Genomic DNA, 20,971 nt, shown 5'->3' on the forward strand with positions numbered 1-20,971 from the left:
TGTTACATGAGTGTACACGCACTCAATTGTTTTAGGAGTAAAGTATCATATCAGCTTCACCTGCTATTAACAGTTGATATCGCCGCTCATGATATTGCTGGTTCCTCTTTGTGCCTATATCTCGCTGACTGACTGACTGACTGACTCCCCGACTCCCCGACTTTTCTCTCCACGTTCATATAATCTGTTTCTTTGGGGAGTTGTCCGTGGTCGCGTATTGTATTTAAAAAAAAATCTTGTTTGATTAACTCTTTATTATTATCAAGACAGTGTCGAATTTGAGACACGTGGATGGATAACACTAAATGAGCGATTTTCGTATACTTTTGGTCTCCAACAGAAAGTTTCTGACATTTTGAGATTTAAAGACTGATGAAGTAGGCCTAAGTCATTCTCTGCCTAGGGTCCATGCTGAGTCCAATTAATTCTCAGCAGGGCTGGCGTCGCATGATGCAGTCTCGTGAGCGCACCAGGTATTGAAGAAAAAACAATCCCATTTCTTTCAATTTCAATTCAATAACACTAGTCCTTCGGGTAGGGATGGATGGATGTCTTGCAGGGAAAAATCCCGGCAATCTGTAAGGTCTTCGTTCCTCAGAGAAACAGTTAATTTCGCTGACGCATGCGCACATTTCATAGTGTCTGATGTGAATGCGAAGTGGACCCTGGATGGCTAATACTGTCTATAGAATATATTTCTATAGAGGTTTTTTTTTTAATACTAAAAACGACGGTGCTTAATTTCAGAGAATTTATCGTATCGGGAAATTTCAAAAGAATCAATTTGACGATGTCTCCGAAATTATTAATGACATCTGTATCAACTGACTTAATATTTGTTTCTTTGTAGTCTTTGTACGTCTTTCTTTTTATTATTGATGTGTTTGTTAACTTTTTTTTTTTATTTTTTTTTTTATTTAGGCCCTATATCTGTTTTGTAACTTGTGCCATGAATTTCTGAGAATGAAGACGTTGTTATTATAACCCATTGCTGTCTATATGTTTATTTATTTTTTTACATTTAGAAACCAATAAAACCAACCAATTAAAGATCATGGTTCTAAATATTCTAGGATATCTACATCTCGATAACCTATACATCTCGATATCTACATTTCTCGATAACAAGTGTTTGTGTTGATCAACTGTGCGTTTATGGAAAAACAAATATTCATCAGCTCAGTCGTATTCATTTCTAAATCAAAAATAAACAAATAGCGAGACCTTATTCTATAAAAATTTTATCTCGAATTCTTGAATACTTTTGTTGATCCACCGTGCGTGAACAGAACAGACAATAAAAACACAGCAGCTCGATCACATTCATTATAATAAAAATATAGAATCAGAAAAAGAGAGATACAGATTGAATCCCTTGGCTTTAATAAGCAAAGCTAGATCCTACCACCTGCTATGTTAATCCTCGAGGTTCAGTCAAAAAGAAATTGGATTTCTTTGCAATTAGTTTGTGAGGTTCTCCCGGACTTTTGCATGTATCATCGCGGACTGGGCAATCCCCGTTGAGTTTCAGCTTATCATTATTTTTTAATTACACTGTGTTTCATATGAATGATTTTTTTTCTCCGACACTTCTTAAGGTTTGTCCAGGGAGGATATTCTTCTGCTTTACCCGTATGCCAGCACAGGTAGCTTCGATTTTGAGATTTGTGTGCTGTCAACAAGTTTTATAACAACGACCGATTTAGTCTTGACATCTCGGCGTAGAACGGCCAGTTGTTCGTATTTTTTTTTTAAGGATTGTCAGGATGAAAGTATCAGGTAGATGTAGATCTACCTTCGCGATCACATTTTGAGATCGTCTTTACAAACAAATCATTTTTAGAATTTCTCAAATCAAAGCAATAACAGAGGGTCAAATACAGGTAACTAGCGGTGATTTTTTTAAACATCGAAATCTAAATTAATCAGTGAGCAGATTTAGATTAAACAATATTGTTTGCCCCGGGTGCTATGCGCCCCTCGGGTGTTCAAAACGTCATATCCCACATCACACCGGTCATAAATTGTTTTGTTATACCTCTGTCTTGGATTCTTTGGATTTTGATGTAACAATCACGAAAACGACCAGCAGTCAACACAACAATCATGACAATCAAACGACATTATTCAAGACAGAGGTATAACAAAAAGATTTATATCTCGTTTAGATGAAAAACAAATACTTTTTTTCAATCTTAGAGGTGAACCAATAAAAATGAAAACACCTGAATCTCCGAATCACTGTGCAAATGTTCTGCCGAGTTATCCAGTCTTTTCAAAGCTGATTTGCGTATTAAGAAATTCAATAATGGAAAGATAAGCCTACATAATTACAAAAACAATGAACTATGACAAAAACCACCTCTTCAAATTGATACATTTTAATATCACACTTTGCATCACCGTAGGGCCTAGATGTAATACGAGTTGTCAGAATAAGCGGTAAAAGAGTGCTTTAGAGAAATAGCAAAAATATAAATGCTTGAGTACGTTTCTTTTTTTTTCTTCTTTTTTTTTTTTTACGAATAAGCACTGAAAAAAACAGTGCCCACTTGTAGCAAAAGGAACCGAAAGAAGGTTAACAAAGTGCAGTAATGATAAAAATACACACTTGTGTTACGACAAATTACAATTGATAAAGAAAGTTAGGTGTCGTTGAGCAGAAGGCCCGGAAAGAATGTTGCAACCTGACGCTGCTTTTTTTCTTCATATCATCTCAATGAAGGTCAGTCATTGCAAAAATGATGATAAGACATGAATCTGGGACTGAAAAACATATGATTTTGTTAGGAAATGCTTAGAAACTTTTCTTGCGGACTCTCCACAGACGTTGTACACAACCACTGAAGTAGCGTCAGGTTGCAACATTCTTTCCGAAGGCCCTATTTCCTGCTGTCGTAGGATGACCAACGATGGCGTATGGCAGGCTGTTCCATTATTTCAAACAGCTTTGAACTCCCTTTGCAATTTGAAAAACAAAATGAATCAATTTGTAACAGAGTTAAGTTTGGAATAATTATTTCCAAAAAAAATTCAGAATGGTTATCTTCGTAATTTATTTTCTGTTTTCTGCTACCTTGTTCATCGAGTGTCTCTCGAAAAATACTTGGTATATTTTATTAGTACAACTAAAAACCTAACGTTTTGCTGCCATTAGGCCTATTAGGGTAAATCTAAGGATCGTTATTTTGGTTCCTTTCGTTTCTGCCATCTCTATTCAATATTTACACAAAGTAAGGACTTTCAGAAAGTCTGGACAAACATTAGGATTAGTAAAAAAACACTACAGGATTACAAAACTACAAAAGATGTAAAACACCATAATTACCTCTGTGTACCCTCACCAAGCATTAAAAAGTAAAAAAATCCGCCACATTCTCGGATTAACGCTCAGTCAAACAAGAAACAAATTTACCTGTAAACAGATGAACTATTGTCTCCTTAGTCATGAAAAACTTAATATATACACCATATCCAAGTTTACCCTAGCTGTATAAATGTCTGTTAAATTACCTCCAACTTGAACAAACCTGAGCCCAAATTTTGACCTTGTGTTGTAACTTAAATCAAAGCACATGAAATTGTCCTATGACAATGAGACAGAACTGGGCAGAGGTCGAAATGAGCCTGGTTTGCCAGGATTAGGAAAGAAAGAGAATAAAATTCTCCGTACAATACTGTTTGTTGAAATTCAATCTGTCATTCCATTGACAAGTTACAGTTTTTGTTTTCAGTTCGCACTTATCGCCATGTCAAAAAAAAGAGTAAAATCCCGGAAAAAAAAAATGTTTTTAAAAGTTTGTTCTTTGGGGTCGTGTAAATAAAAAGGATGCATGTTTTTCCTTAAAAAACACTTTAATTCCATGATTTCTTTACAATATGTGTAGTACACGTATCAAAGATTACAAATATCAATACATTTGAATAAAAATTGCCCCAATTCGTTTTTAAAAATGATTTTTCTCCACTACGGCCTGTGCCAAGTTCCGTGTCATTTTGCCAGAACGCCTCACATATTGGAATCAGGTTTCTACAAGTTGTAGAAATCGTCAATCTTTATTTGACTGACACAATCAGTAGACAAACCAAGACAATAACCACAGTTTATTTATCAATATCTACAGGGTAAGTAAAAAAAAACCGAAACCCAAATGTCGGGACCATTGTTTTAGTGAAGTTCTGCATGTAACCCTTTCAAAATCTAGGATATGAAAGCCCAATTCATAAGGTTTCTTTTAGTACAAGAATCATTCAAATCACTCATGTACTTTTTTACGGAATTTTAAACACAACCACCGTCTTAAAGTTCTGTCCACGGATCACAAGAAGGTAAGTGTTCTTTTAGCAAAACGAAAACAAATAATAATAATAATAATAATAATTAACATTTATATAGCGCTTCATACGCAGTGTTTCTAAGCGCTTTACAAAAATCACATAGGGATGTGTGTGAATTGTTTTTGTTTTGCTGAAAGAACGCACACCTTTTTTGTGATCCGTGGACAGAACTTTAAAACGGTGGTTGTGTTTAAAATTCCGCAACTTGAAAAGTACATGAGTGATTTGAATGATTCTTGTACTAAAAGAAAGCTTATGAATTGGGCTTTCATATCCTAGATTTTGAAAGTGCTACATGCAGAACTTCACTAAAACAATTGTCCCGACATTTGGGTTTCGCTTTTTTTGACTCGCCCTGTATTACAAAATTTAGGAAGCAAAAGTGCAATTTACACGCTCTTGTAATAAATTTCTTACAGCAGTTTGCGAGTATCTTCTACTCATTTTAGGAAAAAATGTCTGTCTGACAACGGACTCCCAGGACAAGTAATCCCCTAATGGGCGAGTCATATTGCATGCGCAGACTATTACGCACGCATATTGTGCAAAATACACATGGTTAATGTTATTTTGAAAGTGAATAAACCTTTTTGCCTTCGTGAGAATCAGACGTTCACGTGTGCAGATACACACTAAAACGTCTGACATATCCATGCATGTAAATGTTATGCAACCCCGCGCGCTGGCCAATCGGAGCCGCCTTTAGAAGCTGTAACATCAATTAGAGCTGAAATTGGGCCAATTAAAGCTGCTGATTGGTCAACAGCTGTCGTTATTTTTCTCATAAAACATTGCTTTACTGAAAAGCCGACAGAAGGCGCCTGCTAAATGGTCAGAATCGGGAGGTCAAGACGCAGAGTTGTTTTGCATAATCTTCACGCATATCATAGATGCTTGCGGCAAGCCAAAGACTGTAAGACTGTCCCTCCTAACTCGAGTGAGAGGGGTACTTGGGCACGGAGACCACGAACAAGAGTCCATAAACTTCTTGGATTAAACTAAGAACCACCAGCTGTTGTCCATTGTCTTTTAGACCTCAGGGTCCCCGTACAGTGGGTTTTCAAACACGCAGGTGTTATCGCTGAGTGCGGAGGGAGATTTAGGTTCATTCGGTCTGTGAAAATCAAACCACACATAGTCAACATTATAAAATAAAGGCAAAATAGTTCTTGGGTTTTGGGGAAATGTTGCTTCACAAAGATGAAGTCATCAGGAGCAAAAAACCCCAACAGAAATTTGAGATTTGAAGGTTTGCATGGTGGAAAGATACTAAGGCAAGATAAGTTTGCGGTAGCACCATGTGAATAAATCTCTTTTGTGAGTATGTGTGGTTCTGAAAAGAACCGGAGGGACTCAACGTATAAAACAGAACAGCACATACTCACAAAAGAGATTTATTCACATGGTGCTACCGCAAACTTATCTTGTCAACAGAAATTTAACCAATGATCATCCAAATTTGGTCAAAAGCTAACTTCACAGAACGCTGACTTAGTATGAAAAACAAGACTAGGTATTAAGCTCAGTAAGGCTTGTACCAGAGAGCACACAATTCTGTTCAACTGATTCGGAATGGCTATTCACTGAAGTCTTTTCATACATTGGGCCGGATTTAGCACATTCACTGGCATTAAAGGGTAGTCCTATACAACAGCACTGCCCAGCTCAGGGGAGACAGTCAGTCGGGGAGTCAGTCAGTCAGTCAGTCAGTGAGATAGGTGCGAAGAGAACACTAGGCTGGTCTCTAGGACTTGGACAAATCAAGTCAAAGCACAATGTTACATGATCACTTTTAAAGAAATGGAACCACTGAGTCTGAAAAACTTCCTTTCAAATTTGATTTCCAAATAAATTTTTAGACTTACTTCTTGGTTTTGCCGTTGGTTTTGAGAAGATTCTTGTCATCATTTGCAGACTCACTACTGATTGATGATATTCTGCCTTTGGACGTCACCATATCAGCTTCGGACAACTTGGCAATTTCTGCTGTCAGTTAAAAGAAAAATGAGGTAGATCATTTAATAGACATCATCATGTACCCTTAATCAACAACGGATCGGGGGGGGGGGGGGGGGATTAGGCCAAACCGAGGCTCCCCACAACAAAACCAATTTTGTATTTTATTATAAGTAACAGCAAAAATAGGCAGCCACTGCACGTACACCCCCATCTTTTGCACACAAAAAAATGGTTAAAGTGGCCAGAAATTGCCTCGGATCGCACCACAGAGCATCTAGAATCCAACAGTTTTCTGGGGCCCTTTAGTGGGCCCCAAACCCCACGCCGTAAATTTTTGGATCACTTTTTTGGGGAACAACTTTTTATTGGCCCCAAAATACTTTGTGTTCTGGATCCGCCCTTGCCTTTTGTACTTCAGGTATGAGTTTCAAGTTGTGAAATAATAGTCTGAGTTTGTGTAAATTTTTTTTGGAGGCAGAGCTACCATAGTGACATTGTCCAAACTACAAGTCTGCAAATTGAAATAGGAATCCAACCCCATTCTGCAGAACTTTATTGGTGTGGGTGTTGTGCATGCAAATCTTTATCTCACCTAACTGTTTCTGACGCCGTCTTCGCCTTACTAGGCATACTACAATCACTATGAAAACCAGCATTCCGGCAGCGACACAAGATACGTAGATGATGGTGTTAAGATTGTCTACAATATGGTGAGAAAACAAGATGATGAAGCATAGGAATTGTCCAAAACCCCCTAAAAAACACCCCAAAATATAAACAAAAAAATACTGCAAGTTAAACTTGTGCGATCCCTCTGGCATGCTGGCAATATTAACACAGTCAGTTAGTAAGCACACTTTGCAGTGTACCTAACCAAAATCAACAATGACCTCAATTGACCCCTAGATGACCTTTGACCTAAAATGTCTGAAGTCACTTTAAATAACCCTACCCAAAGATTACTGTCACCAAGTTTGTTTGAGAGTGAAGTCTTACTTTTCATGACAACACTTTATGGTTGACGTAACCAAAAGCAACAATGACCTCATTTGACCCCTAGATGACCTTTGTCGAGTCATCTGACGTCCCCAACCCAAAGATTATTGTGACCAAGTTTGGTTGAAATCGAAGTTTGACTATTCATATGACAGCACTAAACAGTTAACCTAACCAAAGTAAAACACACGGACACACAGAAGGAATACACTATCACAATATCCCCCTTTCTTGGCTTAAAAGTCAGGGGGGTAAAAAAAAAAAAAATCAAAGGCAAACAGAAAAACTGTGGAATTCCCTATGGTTGCTTTACATTTTCAGCCAAAATTTTCGGCTGAAAGTGTGATCTATGCTGTGCTGACTGCTCTGCCATGAAGAACAATGGATCTGAAAGTGTGACAAATTATTACAAGGATATCCTTGTAATATCTGATTATGAAACTTAACACGTTCAAAGCTAAAAAAAAAAAATTGGAAAAACTTTGCCTTACTGTTTGGGTTATTACTGTTGCCAGTTTCAGCCAAGGTGAGGTTACCACTCGGATCAAGGACTGGCTTCTCTGAAGGTGTTTCTGAAAAAAGAGACAAAAAATAACATTCATTAAACTTTGAAGTAGGGGCCATTGTCAGTAATGTCTCTGGGTGGCCGTCATGTTTCTGTGGTAGAATACACGCACAGGGTTGAAAGGAAAAGTATTCGCAGATGTAATGTGCCAATATGAAAACAGACAATTGCACAGACAATTGTTTCAAATAATATTCTGACTGGCATGCCAGAGTCGCGCCAAAACAGACAGTATTAGGAATAGTGGTGGCAGAAATTAAATATTGCAAAATAAGGTAATGAGGTTATTCTGATTTTTTTCAAACCGAATAACGGTTCTCTGATTTCACCGGAACTTTCATCCAGTTTACTGTCACGCCAACAAAAAGTGACGAGTGAAATGCCACATGAAATGCCCTCCTAATGACTGGGTATAGTTTGCAGGATTCCATGACCACTGGGCCTTTACAAAAACACTTCAGAGGTGTAATCTTGGGGGAAAAAAAACGGTGGGAACTCTCTGATAAGTCGAATGGGCAGGCTGTTCATGAGCCAAGACAACAGGTGGGTGAGAGCACTTACAACCACAGACAATGGAGCAAATTGGGGGACGTTTTAGTTGTTTTCTTTGGCATGTGTCACAAAATATGGAAGGCTTAATGTTTTTTAAGGTTGCTTTTGAATATTCAGTTTCCAAAATCGAAACTGAAAAGTGGAATTCAAACTGAATTAAAATAAAATCCCGATCTAAATTCCGCCACTTAATAGGAGTGACTCAGATTGAACCAAATAGATCTTTGTAATGACAGTTGAACTTTTGTGGAAAACATTCTAATGAGTAGATTCTGAAGTCGTTCTGAACAACTGCAGAGTCAATTTTCTACCATAGTGGCTCTTAACTGGTTCACATGTTGAACTTCTTATGCACTTCATTCAAATTTTTGCAATAATCTGGTTTGGCGCGACTCAGGAATGCTCGTCTGAATCTGGGTTTAATCTTACTGAGTTGACATTTGGATCCTGCGTATCCTTCTTTGCATCCACAGTTCCCATTGGTCTGGTCACACACAGCGCCGTTGTAACACACGCAGGTGTGCTCACAGGTATCGCCCCACCGGTCCCCGGGGCACTCCACTCTCGCGGGACAGCTTCCGTTCTTAGCGTCGCAAACTTCACCAGGACAAAGACATCTGGATGAGCAGCCTGGGCCGAAGAAACCTCTCTCGCAAGGACTCTCGCAGAATACGCCTCTCAATCCCGCCAGACACGTGCACGTGCCGTTCACTGCGTTGCACTCCGCGTCATTCTTGCACTGGCATTCCTGCTGGCAGTTGTTGCCGTAGTAACTGGCGTTGCAGGGTACCGTGCAAGTCTCGCCCTGCCAGCCGGCATTGCAGGAGCAGAGCCCGGTGACGTGGTGGCAAGAACCGTGGAGGCAATCGCAGGTATACTGGCACTCGTGGCCGTAGAATCCTGGCGGGCATGGCTGGTTGCAGTACCAGCCTGTCCAACCGTCCGTACAGGTGCAATGGCCTGTAGAAATGAATGCAAGGGTATTTTGTATTACATTGTATTACAATGTATTACATTGCATGAGAATGTATTACATTGTATTAAATATGTTACATTGTATTACATTGTATTTATTCCCTGAAGAAACTGTAACAACCATACAGTGCTGGGGCTGTTTAGCGTAACAAACAGGGAGGTTTAATGAGTTAAGATACACATAAGTTTTTATGTCGGAACAACTGAGGCTTTCTTTGCCATGGCATCTTAAGGTATTAAACACAGACACAAAGTTACTTTGCACGAAACTACTGGTCGACAGATGTGGCACTGATGGTTATCAACAGCTGTGCAAATTGCAATGTTTAGCAGGGAGCTACAAGACCATGAGGTTTCGCGATGATGCTTGACCGTAGACTGACTACTGACATATAAGCCTAACAGTGCAAGGTACATCATGAACCAAACATATGTGAACCAACAGTCTTGGGCCGAGTTCGGGTGGTCTGTTCTTGACACGGGTATATTGTTCTCGCGCTCGAACGGCTGGAACACGACCCACAAACACTGCACTCAGAACAGGATCACACACCACCTATCCATCAGGGTTTTGCAAGAACAATATGCCCGTCTCAAGAACAGACCGACCAAACTCGGCCTTAGATCACAGTTTCTTATTAAAGTCACACCTACCCGTCACATGATCACAAGTGCTGTTGTTCTCACACTGACAACTCATCAGACACTGGTCTCCATGGCTTCCTGGTCGACACGGCGACGAGCACGTGTCGTCCTCCCATCCTGGGGCGCAACGACACGCCCCCGTCGCGGCGTCGCACTCCGCGCCGTTCAGACATGTGCAGTCCAGGGCGCAGTCGAAGCCGTATCTCCCTTCAGGACACGGCTGGTGGCAGTGCGCCCCTATCCAGCCCGATAGACAGGTGCACGCACCACTGATGTGATGACACTGCGCACCGTTCATGCAGAGGCAGGGTTCCAGACAGTACGGGCCATGCATACCTGAAATGACACAAGTTGTCTTATTCAGCGAGACGAGTCAAGCCTAGTAGAGCTGGTCCCAGAGCACACCAAATTCTATTTGAATTCTATACAGTGCGCCACAAAGAGGCTATCACGGAGAGTCATTTTCTCGCAGTGCATTGTGGGATACGGTCAACAAATTTACAGCGCGGGACACTTAAAATTGTTAGTTTGTCCGGTCAGTAGGTTCGTTAGCTAATCATTCCAGCATCTTTTTTGTTCTTTTCTTTTCTTTTTATCAAGATATGGTGTTTATTAGCAAGGCGGAGAAATGCTTTGCCTTGATCTATAAAAAACTTCTTGAAATTGTCTACACTGACTTTCGTTCAAATAGCGGCAAGTCCGTGTAGCGTGAATTTAGGACTCTGTGAAATAAGGACTCATTGGTAGTATTAAGCATGCCTAAGTATGATAATTAGGATGAGGATCGGACATGTGAGAGGATTTAACCAATAACAAGGTAAAGGAGTCCGATTTTCATAGGAGTCCGATTTTCACATGACACGGCCATGTTTTTGTCAACCGTAAACTTGCAAAATGTCTCTCGGTGGCAACCTCTTAGTGGCGCACTGTATTGGGAATCACCCGTATATACCATTATCATTTTGCGGCCATCTTGATTTTTCCTATTCAAATCAACGTAACCAAAGAGAGGCTGGAAGGCAAAATAGTCTGGTTCCTTTTTGCACAAAAAACCATTATCATTCAGTACTGTTATTGGATACAGGGAACATGACTGAAATGGTCGAAGCATGATAAATGTCTATAGATTCAGAATGGGTATTGACTGCACGTCTTAACACGCATCTGGTCAACAGAATGGGCCAAATGTAGCCCATGGTGTTACAAATTCAAGTGCAAATTGAACCAACCTTTCAAGTTGGACTGGATTCAGAATCTGACCCACGAGTGGAACAATAAGAAAGTTAAAATCATCGTCTTCGGGAAAAATATATTAGGGCCTACCTTCCCAGCACGTCTGGTTGCAAGTCGCCCCCATCCAGCCAGGCCGGCAGTCACACTCGCCGGTCACGTGATCGCAGGAAGCGTTGTTCTGGCACGCACACGGCAGCGCACACTGTGGACCGTAGAAGCCCCCTTGGCAAGCCGTGTCGCAGAGTTGCCCGACCCATCCGTTGCTGCACTGGCATTCCCCAGTCTGCGGAACGCAGTGCGCGGCGTGGAGACACTGGCATTTCTCAAGACAATCTTGGCCGTAAGTTCCCTCTGTGTGAAAGTACAAAGTGGTGAGAGAGTCCAACATTATTATTTTGACAACCTGATTTTCAAGAAAGATATTTCTTTGGTGGTACGCACATGGCAAAAATATACTATATTTAAAAAAAAAATTGAAAGAAATTTCATAAATGTTGTTCTACAAAAACCAATAAGAAACTTTGCATCACATTAATGTCCATTTTTAAACTTTTGCTAAAACTAACGATTATCCCAAGGTGTTGGCGACCTTAAATTTCTTTGAGGTCTCATTGGATAGATTCTGCATAACTGCTGAAGTTGGTCAACACGTTCATGCGCACAGGACTATGGGCACACAGAGAGTCTAAGCATTGATTACGGCAATAATCAACCCCAGACGCTTTGTAACATTTACGTTTTCTTCACCTTGCGGATGACATTTGCGGTCAACACTGCTCACAGATAGCGTAGTGGGTACCCGTGAATTCAAAGCTTACCGTCACACACGTACTGACAGATTTCTCCCTGGTATCCTGGCAGACACGTACAGCTACCATCCACTGGGTCACATCCGACGTGATTGACGCACATACAGCTGAAGTCACATGACAGGCCGTACTTTCCTTCCCGGCAGGTATCATCGCATTTGTCGCCCTCCCATCCCGGCAGGCAGAGACAGTTCCCGGTGACGTGATGACACGTTGCGTTGTTCAGACACTCACATGTATATCCACAGTCCGCGCCATAAGAACCTTCGTCGCATGGTGCGCTGCATTCGTTACCCTGCCATCCTTCTGAGCATGTGCAGTGACCGTCAGCCCTATCGCACGTCGCGTCATTCTGGCACAGGCACTCCTCTAGACAGAAGTTGCCATAGTAACCCAAAGGACAGTCAGACTCACAGTAAGTACCGTAGAAACCGGCTTGGCAATAGCATCGGCCCTCGTAAGGATCGCAGGATGCGTTGTTATGGCAACCACACTGTGATGCGCAACCGATACCATACGTACCCTCGGGACACGACGTGTTGCAAGTAGCGCCAATCCAGCCAGCCTGACAGGAACATGTACCGGTGACGTGATGACACACACCCTCATGTTGACACTGACAGACAGAGTGACACTCCTCGCCATAGAGCCCCTGGGGACATCGATACTGACATGAGTCGCCTTGCCAGCCGGGGGTACATGAGCAGTGACCGGTCTCTGGGTGACACGCAGCATCGTTCTGACAAGTGCACGGGTAACGACAGTCAACACCAAAACGTCCATCTGTAGATTATGAAAGAATCAAAAGTTTTCCTAGATTTTTACTTGCTTAACACTAAAATGTATTTGAACACAATTCATACTTACACAGTTAATTACCAAATTTTGTGAAATTTCAATTCAATCTGACTGATGTGGTTCAATGGCTTTGGTCCTATTATACAACTCAACAGGGTTTACAGTTTTAGATCTGTAAAGTGTACTAAATTATTTCAATGTAATACATTTTGTTAAAAAAAAAAACAAATTTGTTTTCTTTCCATGTATGGACTGAAAATATTGATTGACCAAAGTAAATTAACCAAAAAATAACAAAACAAAACAAAAAATAACAAAAACAACTTATGAAACCATTCTACTTAGGCTGGTGCCATTTACTAGGGATCTCTACCTGAACAGCGAGTCTGGCACCACGCATCCATCCAACCAGCGGTGCAGGTGCAGGAGCCATAGATGGGGTTACACATTGCACCATTCATGCAGCGACAAGTCAGGGAACAAGACTCACCATAAGAACCTATAAACCAGTAACACATGTTAATGAGGATTAGTTGAGGTTGATGCATTTCGATTCTGGTTATCAAACCAAATGATTCCGGGAAAAAAGAGTGATTTTAGAGTAGAAAATGACGAAACACTTGTTGTGATGACATGGGAGAAGAAACAAAATATTTTTCCCCAAAAAATAATAAAATGAGGTAAGAAATTTAAGTTCCTCTCACCATACTCTTTATCAACAGATTTTAATATTTCTCTGAACAATTTTGAGATGTGTATGATTTATTTCAAAGAAAAACTATTTTTCTCTAATTTTGGAATCTGTAAACCTCTGAATAAAAAAAAAGGCTTTTAGTTTGTGATATGCCTGAACTCTTTTTTGAAAATTTGTAAAGACGGCAGATTTTTTTCTTTCGATGTCTCATTCGAAAGTGAATAACTTTTTCTTTAACGTATTGCTAGCAAATTAGCAATTCTTTTTTCAGGGAGAAATTTGAAAATAGAAGAGGCAGAGCAAAATTAGAATGGAATTCAAATATCACATTTAGCAGGATTCGAACCCAGGACAAAGCGGTTGAGGGTAGAAGTGACAGAACCAACATCATTTCTGGTCCTTTCTGCAAGATATTGCATCGATTTATTCCTACAATATGAAACAATATTGGAATGAAGAACTCACCGGAATCGCACGGCGCGTCGCAATACTCCCCCTGCCACCCAGGACTACACGAACACGCCCCGGTCACATGATCGCAGGCGGCGCCGTTCTCGCACCGACACTCCAGACCGCAGCGCCATCCGTACGTGTCCGTCTCGCACATGACATCACAGTCGGTACCCTGCCAGCCGGCGGTGCAGTTACAGTAGCCAGTGACGTGGTGGCACGCGGCTCCGTTCTGACACGTGCAGGTGAGTTGGCAGTGGGGGCCATACGTGCCGGTAAGGCAGGGTTCGGAACAAGTCAATCCTCTCCAACCTAAAAGGGGCAAATAGCAAAGACCGGCCTAGCTGTCAATCAACCTTTGAAATGTACATTTAAATCTTTAGATAATAAAATGACCTCCACGTTCTGATCGGCCCAATATCTGTAAAGCAACGGCTTACTTTCTTATTAATGTCGTAAGACGAGGATACCAACAATTTCACTACTCATTTAAGAGCGTCAGGAATTAGTAAGGCCACTCATATTAGAAGTTCTGAGACAAAAGACTTCTACAAGAGACAAACAAAATCAACACATGGGGCTCTGTGAGAAATAACAACCTCACTGGAAAGAATGCACTTTTATTCATATTAAAAAGACATTTAAAAGCAAATTCTACCATACAGTCAGGCTCAAACGCTTTCCTCTCAAGGAAAAACACGCTAAAGGTTTTGCATATTCGGTACAGACTGTTTATGAGTCATTCTAAAAAATTTGGGGCCCATTTTTTTCCCTGTCTCTGATACATCTGACATCTGTGATTTTTTTGTTTACTCTGATGCACTCCTTTTATGCAGTCGTCCTCCAAGAGTGATTCTTTATGATACTTGAATGGCAAATAACAAAGTAGCAAGGTAACAGGGTCAGAAAAAATAGTCACACTTTGGACCCAAAATTTGTAGAATGACCTTTATGCAGACCCAGTCCACACCATTGCAATATGAAATCCAGCGGGCCATGCAATGTGTCCTTTCTTAGGCCAAAAAAAAAAGTCTCCGGTTTCTGGTATGCGCGCGCGTCGCCATAGCCATGCGCATCGGCAAAATGAAAAAGTTTTTTATTCAATGTAAGATGATGTCTCAAAACTGCCAAACTCACTGGTTTGACTGGAATCCTGCTGCTGCACAATTTTAACGTGTTTTTAGATGGGGTTACGATCAAGTATAAGCTTTATGTGGCCTCTCTGGACTCCCATATATTTTACATTTAATTTATTCTGGCACCATTTGCAGTCATCAGCCGACATTTGAAGAAAAAAAGTACCAACCAAAAAAAAAAAAAAAAAAAAAAAAAGGCCGCGTCGCCGCACCACTTTTGGGGCAAGCTCCATACCAGAAACTGGAGACTATTTGCTTTTTTGGCCTTAGCTTAGTTTGGTTTGGTTTGGTTTATTACCCAATTGAAAGATGTAAGGAAATAACATTCACAGTAAAACTCAGAGAAAATAAACAACAGATCTACAATGGGTAAAAAGGGCTAGCATGCTTGCTGAACAAGTCTAGCCCTTAACACACACTGCCAGGGTTGCATTCAAACAGATGTGATCAAGAAAATACGGTCGTTTCACAATAGTGCGCCTCCAAGAGTTTGCAACGCGTTAGCCAATTACAATGCGCACAATCGGTCGACCCAATGCGCGTTTGGAAAAGGTCGACTGATTTCACGCATTGTGATTGGCCAACGCGTAGCAAACTCTTGGAGGCGCACTATTGTGAATCGCCCGTATTACTCATGACTGGCTTGCCGCATGTCCGTGGAAACTTTCGTGGGACATACCAGGGAAGCCCCTTCTTGGTTCTTGGTTGGTTCGTCTCCTAAATACTCCACGTGGGAGTTTATACAGGAGGCCAGAAACACTGGGGCAAATTACCCCTTCTCTTAGCGATAAGTGTTAACCGGGTTCTGTTACGTGCATTTATACAACACACGGGACCTACGGCTTAACGTCCCATCCGAAGGACGGAGCAATAATGGTTAAGTGCCTTGCATAAGAGCACAAATGTCCGCCGGCGGGCTCGAACCCACGCCACTGTTGCCTCTGAAATACCAGAACATGAGTCCGGTGCTCTTAACCGCTAGGCCATGACACTTCCAAGAAATAGTAACATTTTCGCTCACAGGAAAGCATCCCTGGCAATGAGTTTCGATGACAAAAATAACAAAACCTTTGGGCAGATAAATCAGCCCTCATGAGGGTGCAAGACACCTCCCTCTACAGGCCAAAGTGTGACAGTTTTCCTGTCTCTGTTACCTTGGTACTTTGCAATTTGCCATTAACATTATCACTGAGAATGACTCTCTACTCAATGATACTAAGCATTCAACTCACCAGGTTGGCAGTCGCACTCCCCGCTCACGTGGTTGCAATCCGCTCCATTCTGACAGACGCAGCGATGCTGGCAACCGTTGCCATAGAAACCCTCCTGGCAGGCATCACCACACTGGTCGCCCAGCCATCCAGGGGTACATGAACAGCTGCCGTTGACGGGATGGCAAAAAGCCTCATTCAGACAGTCGCATTGAGACAGACAACCTAAGCCATAGCCATTACCTATAAGACAAGATGATAAGGAAAGAATGTCCAGAAGCCACTTCAGCGGTTGAGTACAAAGTCTATGAAGAGTCAAGACAACTTTCAAAGTGTTTCTAACAAAATTGGAAATGTTTCTTAGTCACAGATTCATGTCTTTGCAACAGTTTTGCAATGAGTGACCTTTATTGAGTTGATATATTGCGTTAGGTTGCAACATTCATTGCGATAAAATTTGAAAATGTAATGCAATACAGAAGTGTCATCAAAGTAGGATAAAAAAAATACAGTTGTATTCTGGACAGGCTATTTTGACGTCTGTGAAAATGGAAGCAAAGTGACAATAATTCCAAGCAACATTTTTTAGTAGAAGTTAGGCAACTTAAGACATTTACGTTCCAGAAGTGAAAATGGGACTCCACAGTATTCAATAGACATTGTCATCTTGCCCGAGAGAAAAAAATTGTTCAGTCTTAAAGGAGTCTTAGGCTTGACCATTTTAATAGTTAGATCAAACAGGCTGAGACTCCTATAATAATTGCCTTTAAATATGTGTTTGCAGGATCCCACAAAATGAGTTGTTAAGACATTCATGACTTCCAACCTTTTCCAAATGCAATAGAGAGAGCATACTCAGTATTTTAAAGGGAAGATACAGCATTTGCAAACATCACTTAACAAAATGATCAAATTTTCACAAAATACCTTACTGGATTGTTAGGGAGTGACAGTCTAAAGCATCCTGAAAATCATGGCTCCTGGTGTGCTGACATTTTAAAGAAAAATGGTATTTGGAGAACACTGGCTTCTTTTCAAAAAGTGCTCCTAATTTTTCATAATTCAAGTAATTCCGCATTTTTTTTGCCATTGATTATAAATCTGTGAAGGAGTACAAGCAAGTAAGACTGATTCTCTGACCTTACAATTCCCCAAAAGTCTACAAATTGCTCCGTTTCATCTCAAGTGGGGTCAGGGAACGTGAGTACAAGAACATGATTGGTTTTCTTGTTTTTTTCCCCAGTATTTCTACAAGCCCAAAACGTGACACGTCATTTTAACATTATTTGCTGTAACATACTAATCCTCCAAATCCATTTATTTCTGAAAACTGCAGCACAAGTAAATGTTGTACATTCCCTTTAATTTGCTCGGTTTGACATTCTGAGGAATTTAGACATAGTTTAGGTAAAATTATTGACTGTTCCTGTTCATTTTCCATTGGGTAAGATTTGCTTAAAGGCATTGTTACTCAAACGTAGTTCATAAAGCTTCAGATTGATATTTTGAAGGGTTGAGTCGCGTCTTCTTTACCTGGGCGGGGACACATATCTTGACAGAATTCTCCGACGTATCCGGGAAGACACGAGCACTGCCCGGTCACATGATCACACAGTCCTCCGTTCTGGCACAAGCACTCTTGCCGGCACTGGTTGCCGTAGAAACTATCCTCGCAGGGGGTATCACAGATGGGGCCGATCCAGCCGTCGGCGCAGTAGCAGTTACCAGTCACGTGATTACAGGTGGCGTTGTTCTGGCAAAGGCAGGATGCTTGGCAGCCATGCCCATGGAAACCTAGAACAGGGGGAAAAAAATGTGATTCAAATAATTTGATGCAATTTTTGAACCTGGTCGGTTGTACTGAAAATCACTGATGGCAGTGCCCGCAGTTACATCAGATCTGAATGGCCAACCAACCCCAGCAAAACTGGTGGTCGAGTGGTAAGATGTCTGCACTAGTAAGCAGGAGGTCGCGGGTTCGAGTCCTGCTTAAATCCTTAAAGGGCAAAAACCTGATATTGAATTTACATCTCCTTGCTGCAAAATTCCATGATATAAATATTGATTAGTTGTGGTAATAATCGCTGCAATATGAGATTCAAAACCAGCCAGCTTGTCCTGGCTAGCTCGGGGGTTGGGTAACAAGATGTCTTTAGTATTATATGCAGGCAGTGGTAAACATTTTTTTAGTTCCACGATTTGACCGTGGTGATATGTATGTTGCCTATTTTCAATAGGGGTGTAAGTGGTGCCACCAACGTCAAAATAGTCCGCCCCCTGAAAAAAAAGACCCATTTTTTTTTCTGCGACCAAAAATTTTGGGCAACATTTCTTGAAAAAAATTAAACTTCTAAAAAAAAATAAATAATTGTGAGCACCCCCCAAGCTCAATCCTGGGAATATCACTGTATGCAGGAGATCATAAGATTATTAATTTTTTTACCACAAGCACCCGAACAGCACCGAGAATCTAGTAGTTACATTGTGAAGCTAAAAGGTAATGAATACTAATTTACACTTGTCGTAATTTCATAAAACAGATGGAGTTAAAGGAATTAATTAATGGAATCAATTTTTATACAGCGCCTGAATAAATCCACGTCATCTGATATTGGATCATTGATCACGTGTTACCAGAACTTCCTATCCGATTTCGCTATAACCGGAGCCACAAACTGGGATCTGCCAGCACAACTTGCCAGCAATCAAGCATGAAATGGCATGTGGATCATTCTCTAGATGAGAATTTAAATCAACCAAGGATTAAACCACTGGTATTTTAGGGTTATTGACACAAGACAAGCAATGCAAACAAAAGGACAACCCCAAAAAACAGTGCTCCCCCCCCCAGTAAGAGCCCCAGAAAGAACTTGAAAACCTCCCAGTGGGAAGTGGACAGCATGTCATGAAAACGCTACCTTCTGGGCAAGCGTACTGGCAGTAGACTCCAGTGTACCCTGCTGAGCAGTAGCATGTGCCGTTAATGTGGTCGCACGGGTCTTCGTACCAACACAAACAAGTCTGGTTACAGTGGTTGCCATATGAGCCTGGGGAAAAAAAACACAACGACAAATGATCCATGGCTTGATAACAGATAAGAAATTGACAGATTTTTGAACTGGTGCATTATGCAAAAAAAAGAAAGAAAGAATCATTTCACAGGGAGTTTAGTGCCATTACTAACTTCAAACCAAGTATGTTTTCCAACAATAATTTGGTCACTTACTTTTTTGATAGCTGCAAATGATCTGCTCTACCTTTAAGCATAGGATCTTTAGAAAAATGATTCTAAATTTCCTCTTGGTAAATTTAAAGTTGAAAAATAGGAAATTCCAATCGTGCCATGGTTCTTTGCAGTGTTCATCAATTTTTAACGGCATAAAAGAGAAGTATATAGAGTTAGGAAATCAGCTTATTCGAGGAAAACTTGCATTACAGTCTATTCTATAAACATGCCTTATAAATTCAGAGAGATGCTAGTGGGTTTTTGCTCCAAAGGCCTGAAAATGTTGACATGTGAAAGGTAGCCAAATGCACAAAATGATTGCAATACACCATACACACAACTGCAATAACAGGTAGGCATACACCGCGTTATGGGGAAGTTTTTTATTGTTAGGGAAATTAGGACCGAGTTATGGGGACTTTCTGCTGTCCCCATAGCATGTTCGGTCCCCACAAATACCTTGCACAGACGAGTGTAAGTCCCCACAATTACGGAACAAGAATTTACACACTTGTACAGGTATAAGTATGTCTACTTTGATTGAACTTACCATTCATACATTCGTGTACTGAGCTATAATGGAGTACTGAATGCACAGTTTTGTTTTCTCTGTGCATGCTACATGAGGATTTATTTTTCCAGCCTGTGAAGGGACAGAAAGCCCGAGTTTGTTTTCCCAAAAATTCAGCCTGAAAACTGGTGTCCCTGCAATTGATGTGTTGGTTCGTTGCACTCTTTCTTTCATTTCTTTTATTGGTCTACTTTTGTTGTTGTTTGGTTTCTGGTTTTGTTTTTGTGGTTTTGTGAGGAAGTCAAGAAGTACCTGTCGGGCACTGATCTTCACAGAGGGACCCGGTCCACCCTGCGCTACAATGGCACGCTCCGGTCACATGATGCGTGATGGCGCCATTCTGACAGCCAGACAATGAGGCACAATTGTCGCCGTAGTAACCTGGGTCACATGTTCTCCCGCAGTGGTCGCCCTGCCAACCAGCTTGGCATGTGCATTCGCCTGCAACCATCAAAATGTGACAATGTTGAAATTGACATCAAATATTATTTTTGATTTATATCAAATTGTGAACTGAGTGCAAAACAGAACAGAGAAAATGTATAGAAATTAAACAATATTGATATGTTTTCAGAATAAATTGAAAACAATTGCAGAATATGTAGTACATAACTGACATAGATTTCCATCCACAAGTGTTTCACACCAATTTCAAAAAAAAAAATATTGCAATCAATATTTAATAATTACCGAGAATGGGCCATTTAGGAGACATTCCCATGAACTTGGGCACAAAAGTTTGTCAACCTATATCGAAATGTCTCCCTAATATCTCCTGTTTCCCAAAGGTACAATTAATAACTACAAAATGTC

The 20,971-nt window shown here is 40.8% G+C and overlaps 1 protein-coding gene across 1 annotated transcript in view; it reads right to left on the reverse strand.

The window, feature by feature from the left end:
* Window positions 1-4,943: 4,943 nt before the first annotated feature.
* Window positions 4,944-20,971, reverse strand: part of LOC119729596 (multiple epidermal growth factor-like domains protein 6) — a 46,519-nt gene continuing 30,491 nt past the window's right edge. Inside the window, 14 exon segments of the mRNA XM_038202218.1 lie at window positions 4,944-5,452; window positions 6,204-6,321; window positions 6,890-6,997; window positions 7,785-7,865; window positions 8,840-9,370; window positions 10,040-10,366; window positions 11,354-11,614; window positions 12,082-12,855; window positions 13,244-13,369; window positions 14,030-14,326; window positions 16,383-16,604; window positions 17,895-18,155; window positions 19,280-19,408; window positions 20,411-20,599. Of these exon segments, the coding sequence (XP_038058146.1) occupies window positions 5,368-5,452; window positions 6,204-6,321; window positions 6,890-6,997; window positions 7,785-7,865; window positions 8,840-9,370; window positions 10,040-10,366; window positions 11,354-11,614; window positions 12,082-12,855; window positions 13,244-13,369; window positions 14,030-14,326; window positions 16,383-16,604; window positions 17,895-18,155; window positions 19,280-19,408; window positions 20,411-20,599 (3,509 nt within the window). The 3' untranslated portion in view covers window positions 4,944-5,367.

This window comes from Patiria miniata, unplaced genomic scaffold, assembly GCF_015706575.1.
Source record: "Patiria miniata isolate m_02_andy unplaced genomic scaffold, ASM1570657v1 HiC_scaffold_21, whole genome shotgun sequence".
Classification (NCBI taxonomy): Eukaryota; Metazoa; Echinodermata; class Asteroidea; order Valvatida; family Asterinidae; genus Patiria; species Patiria miniata.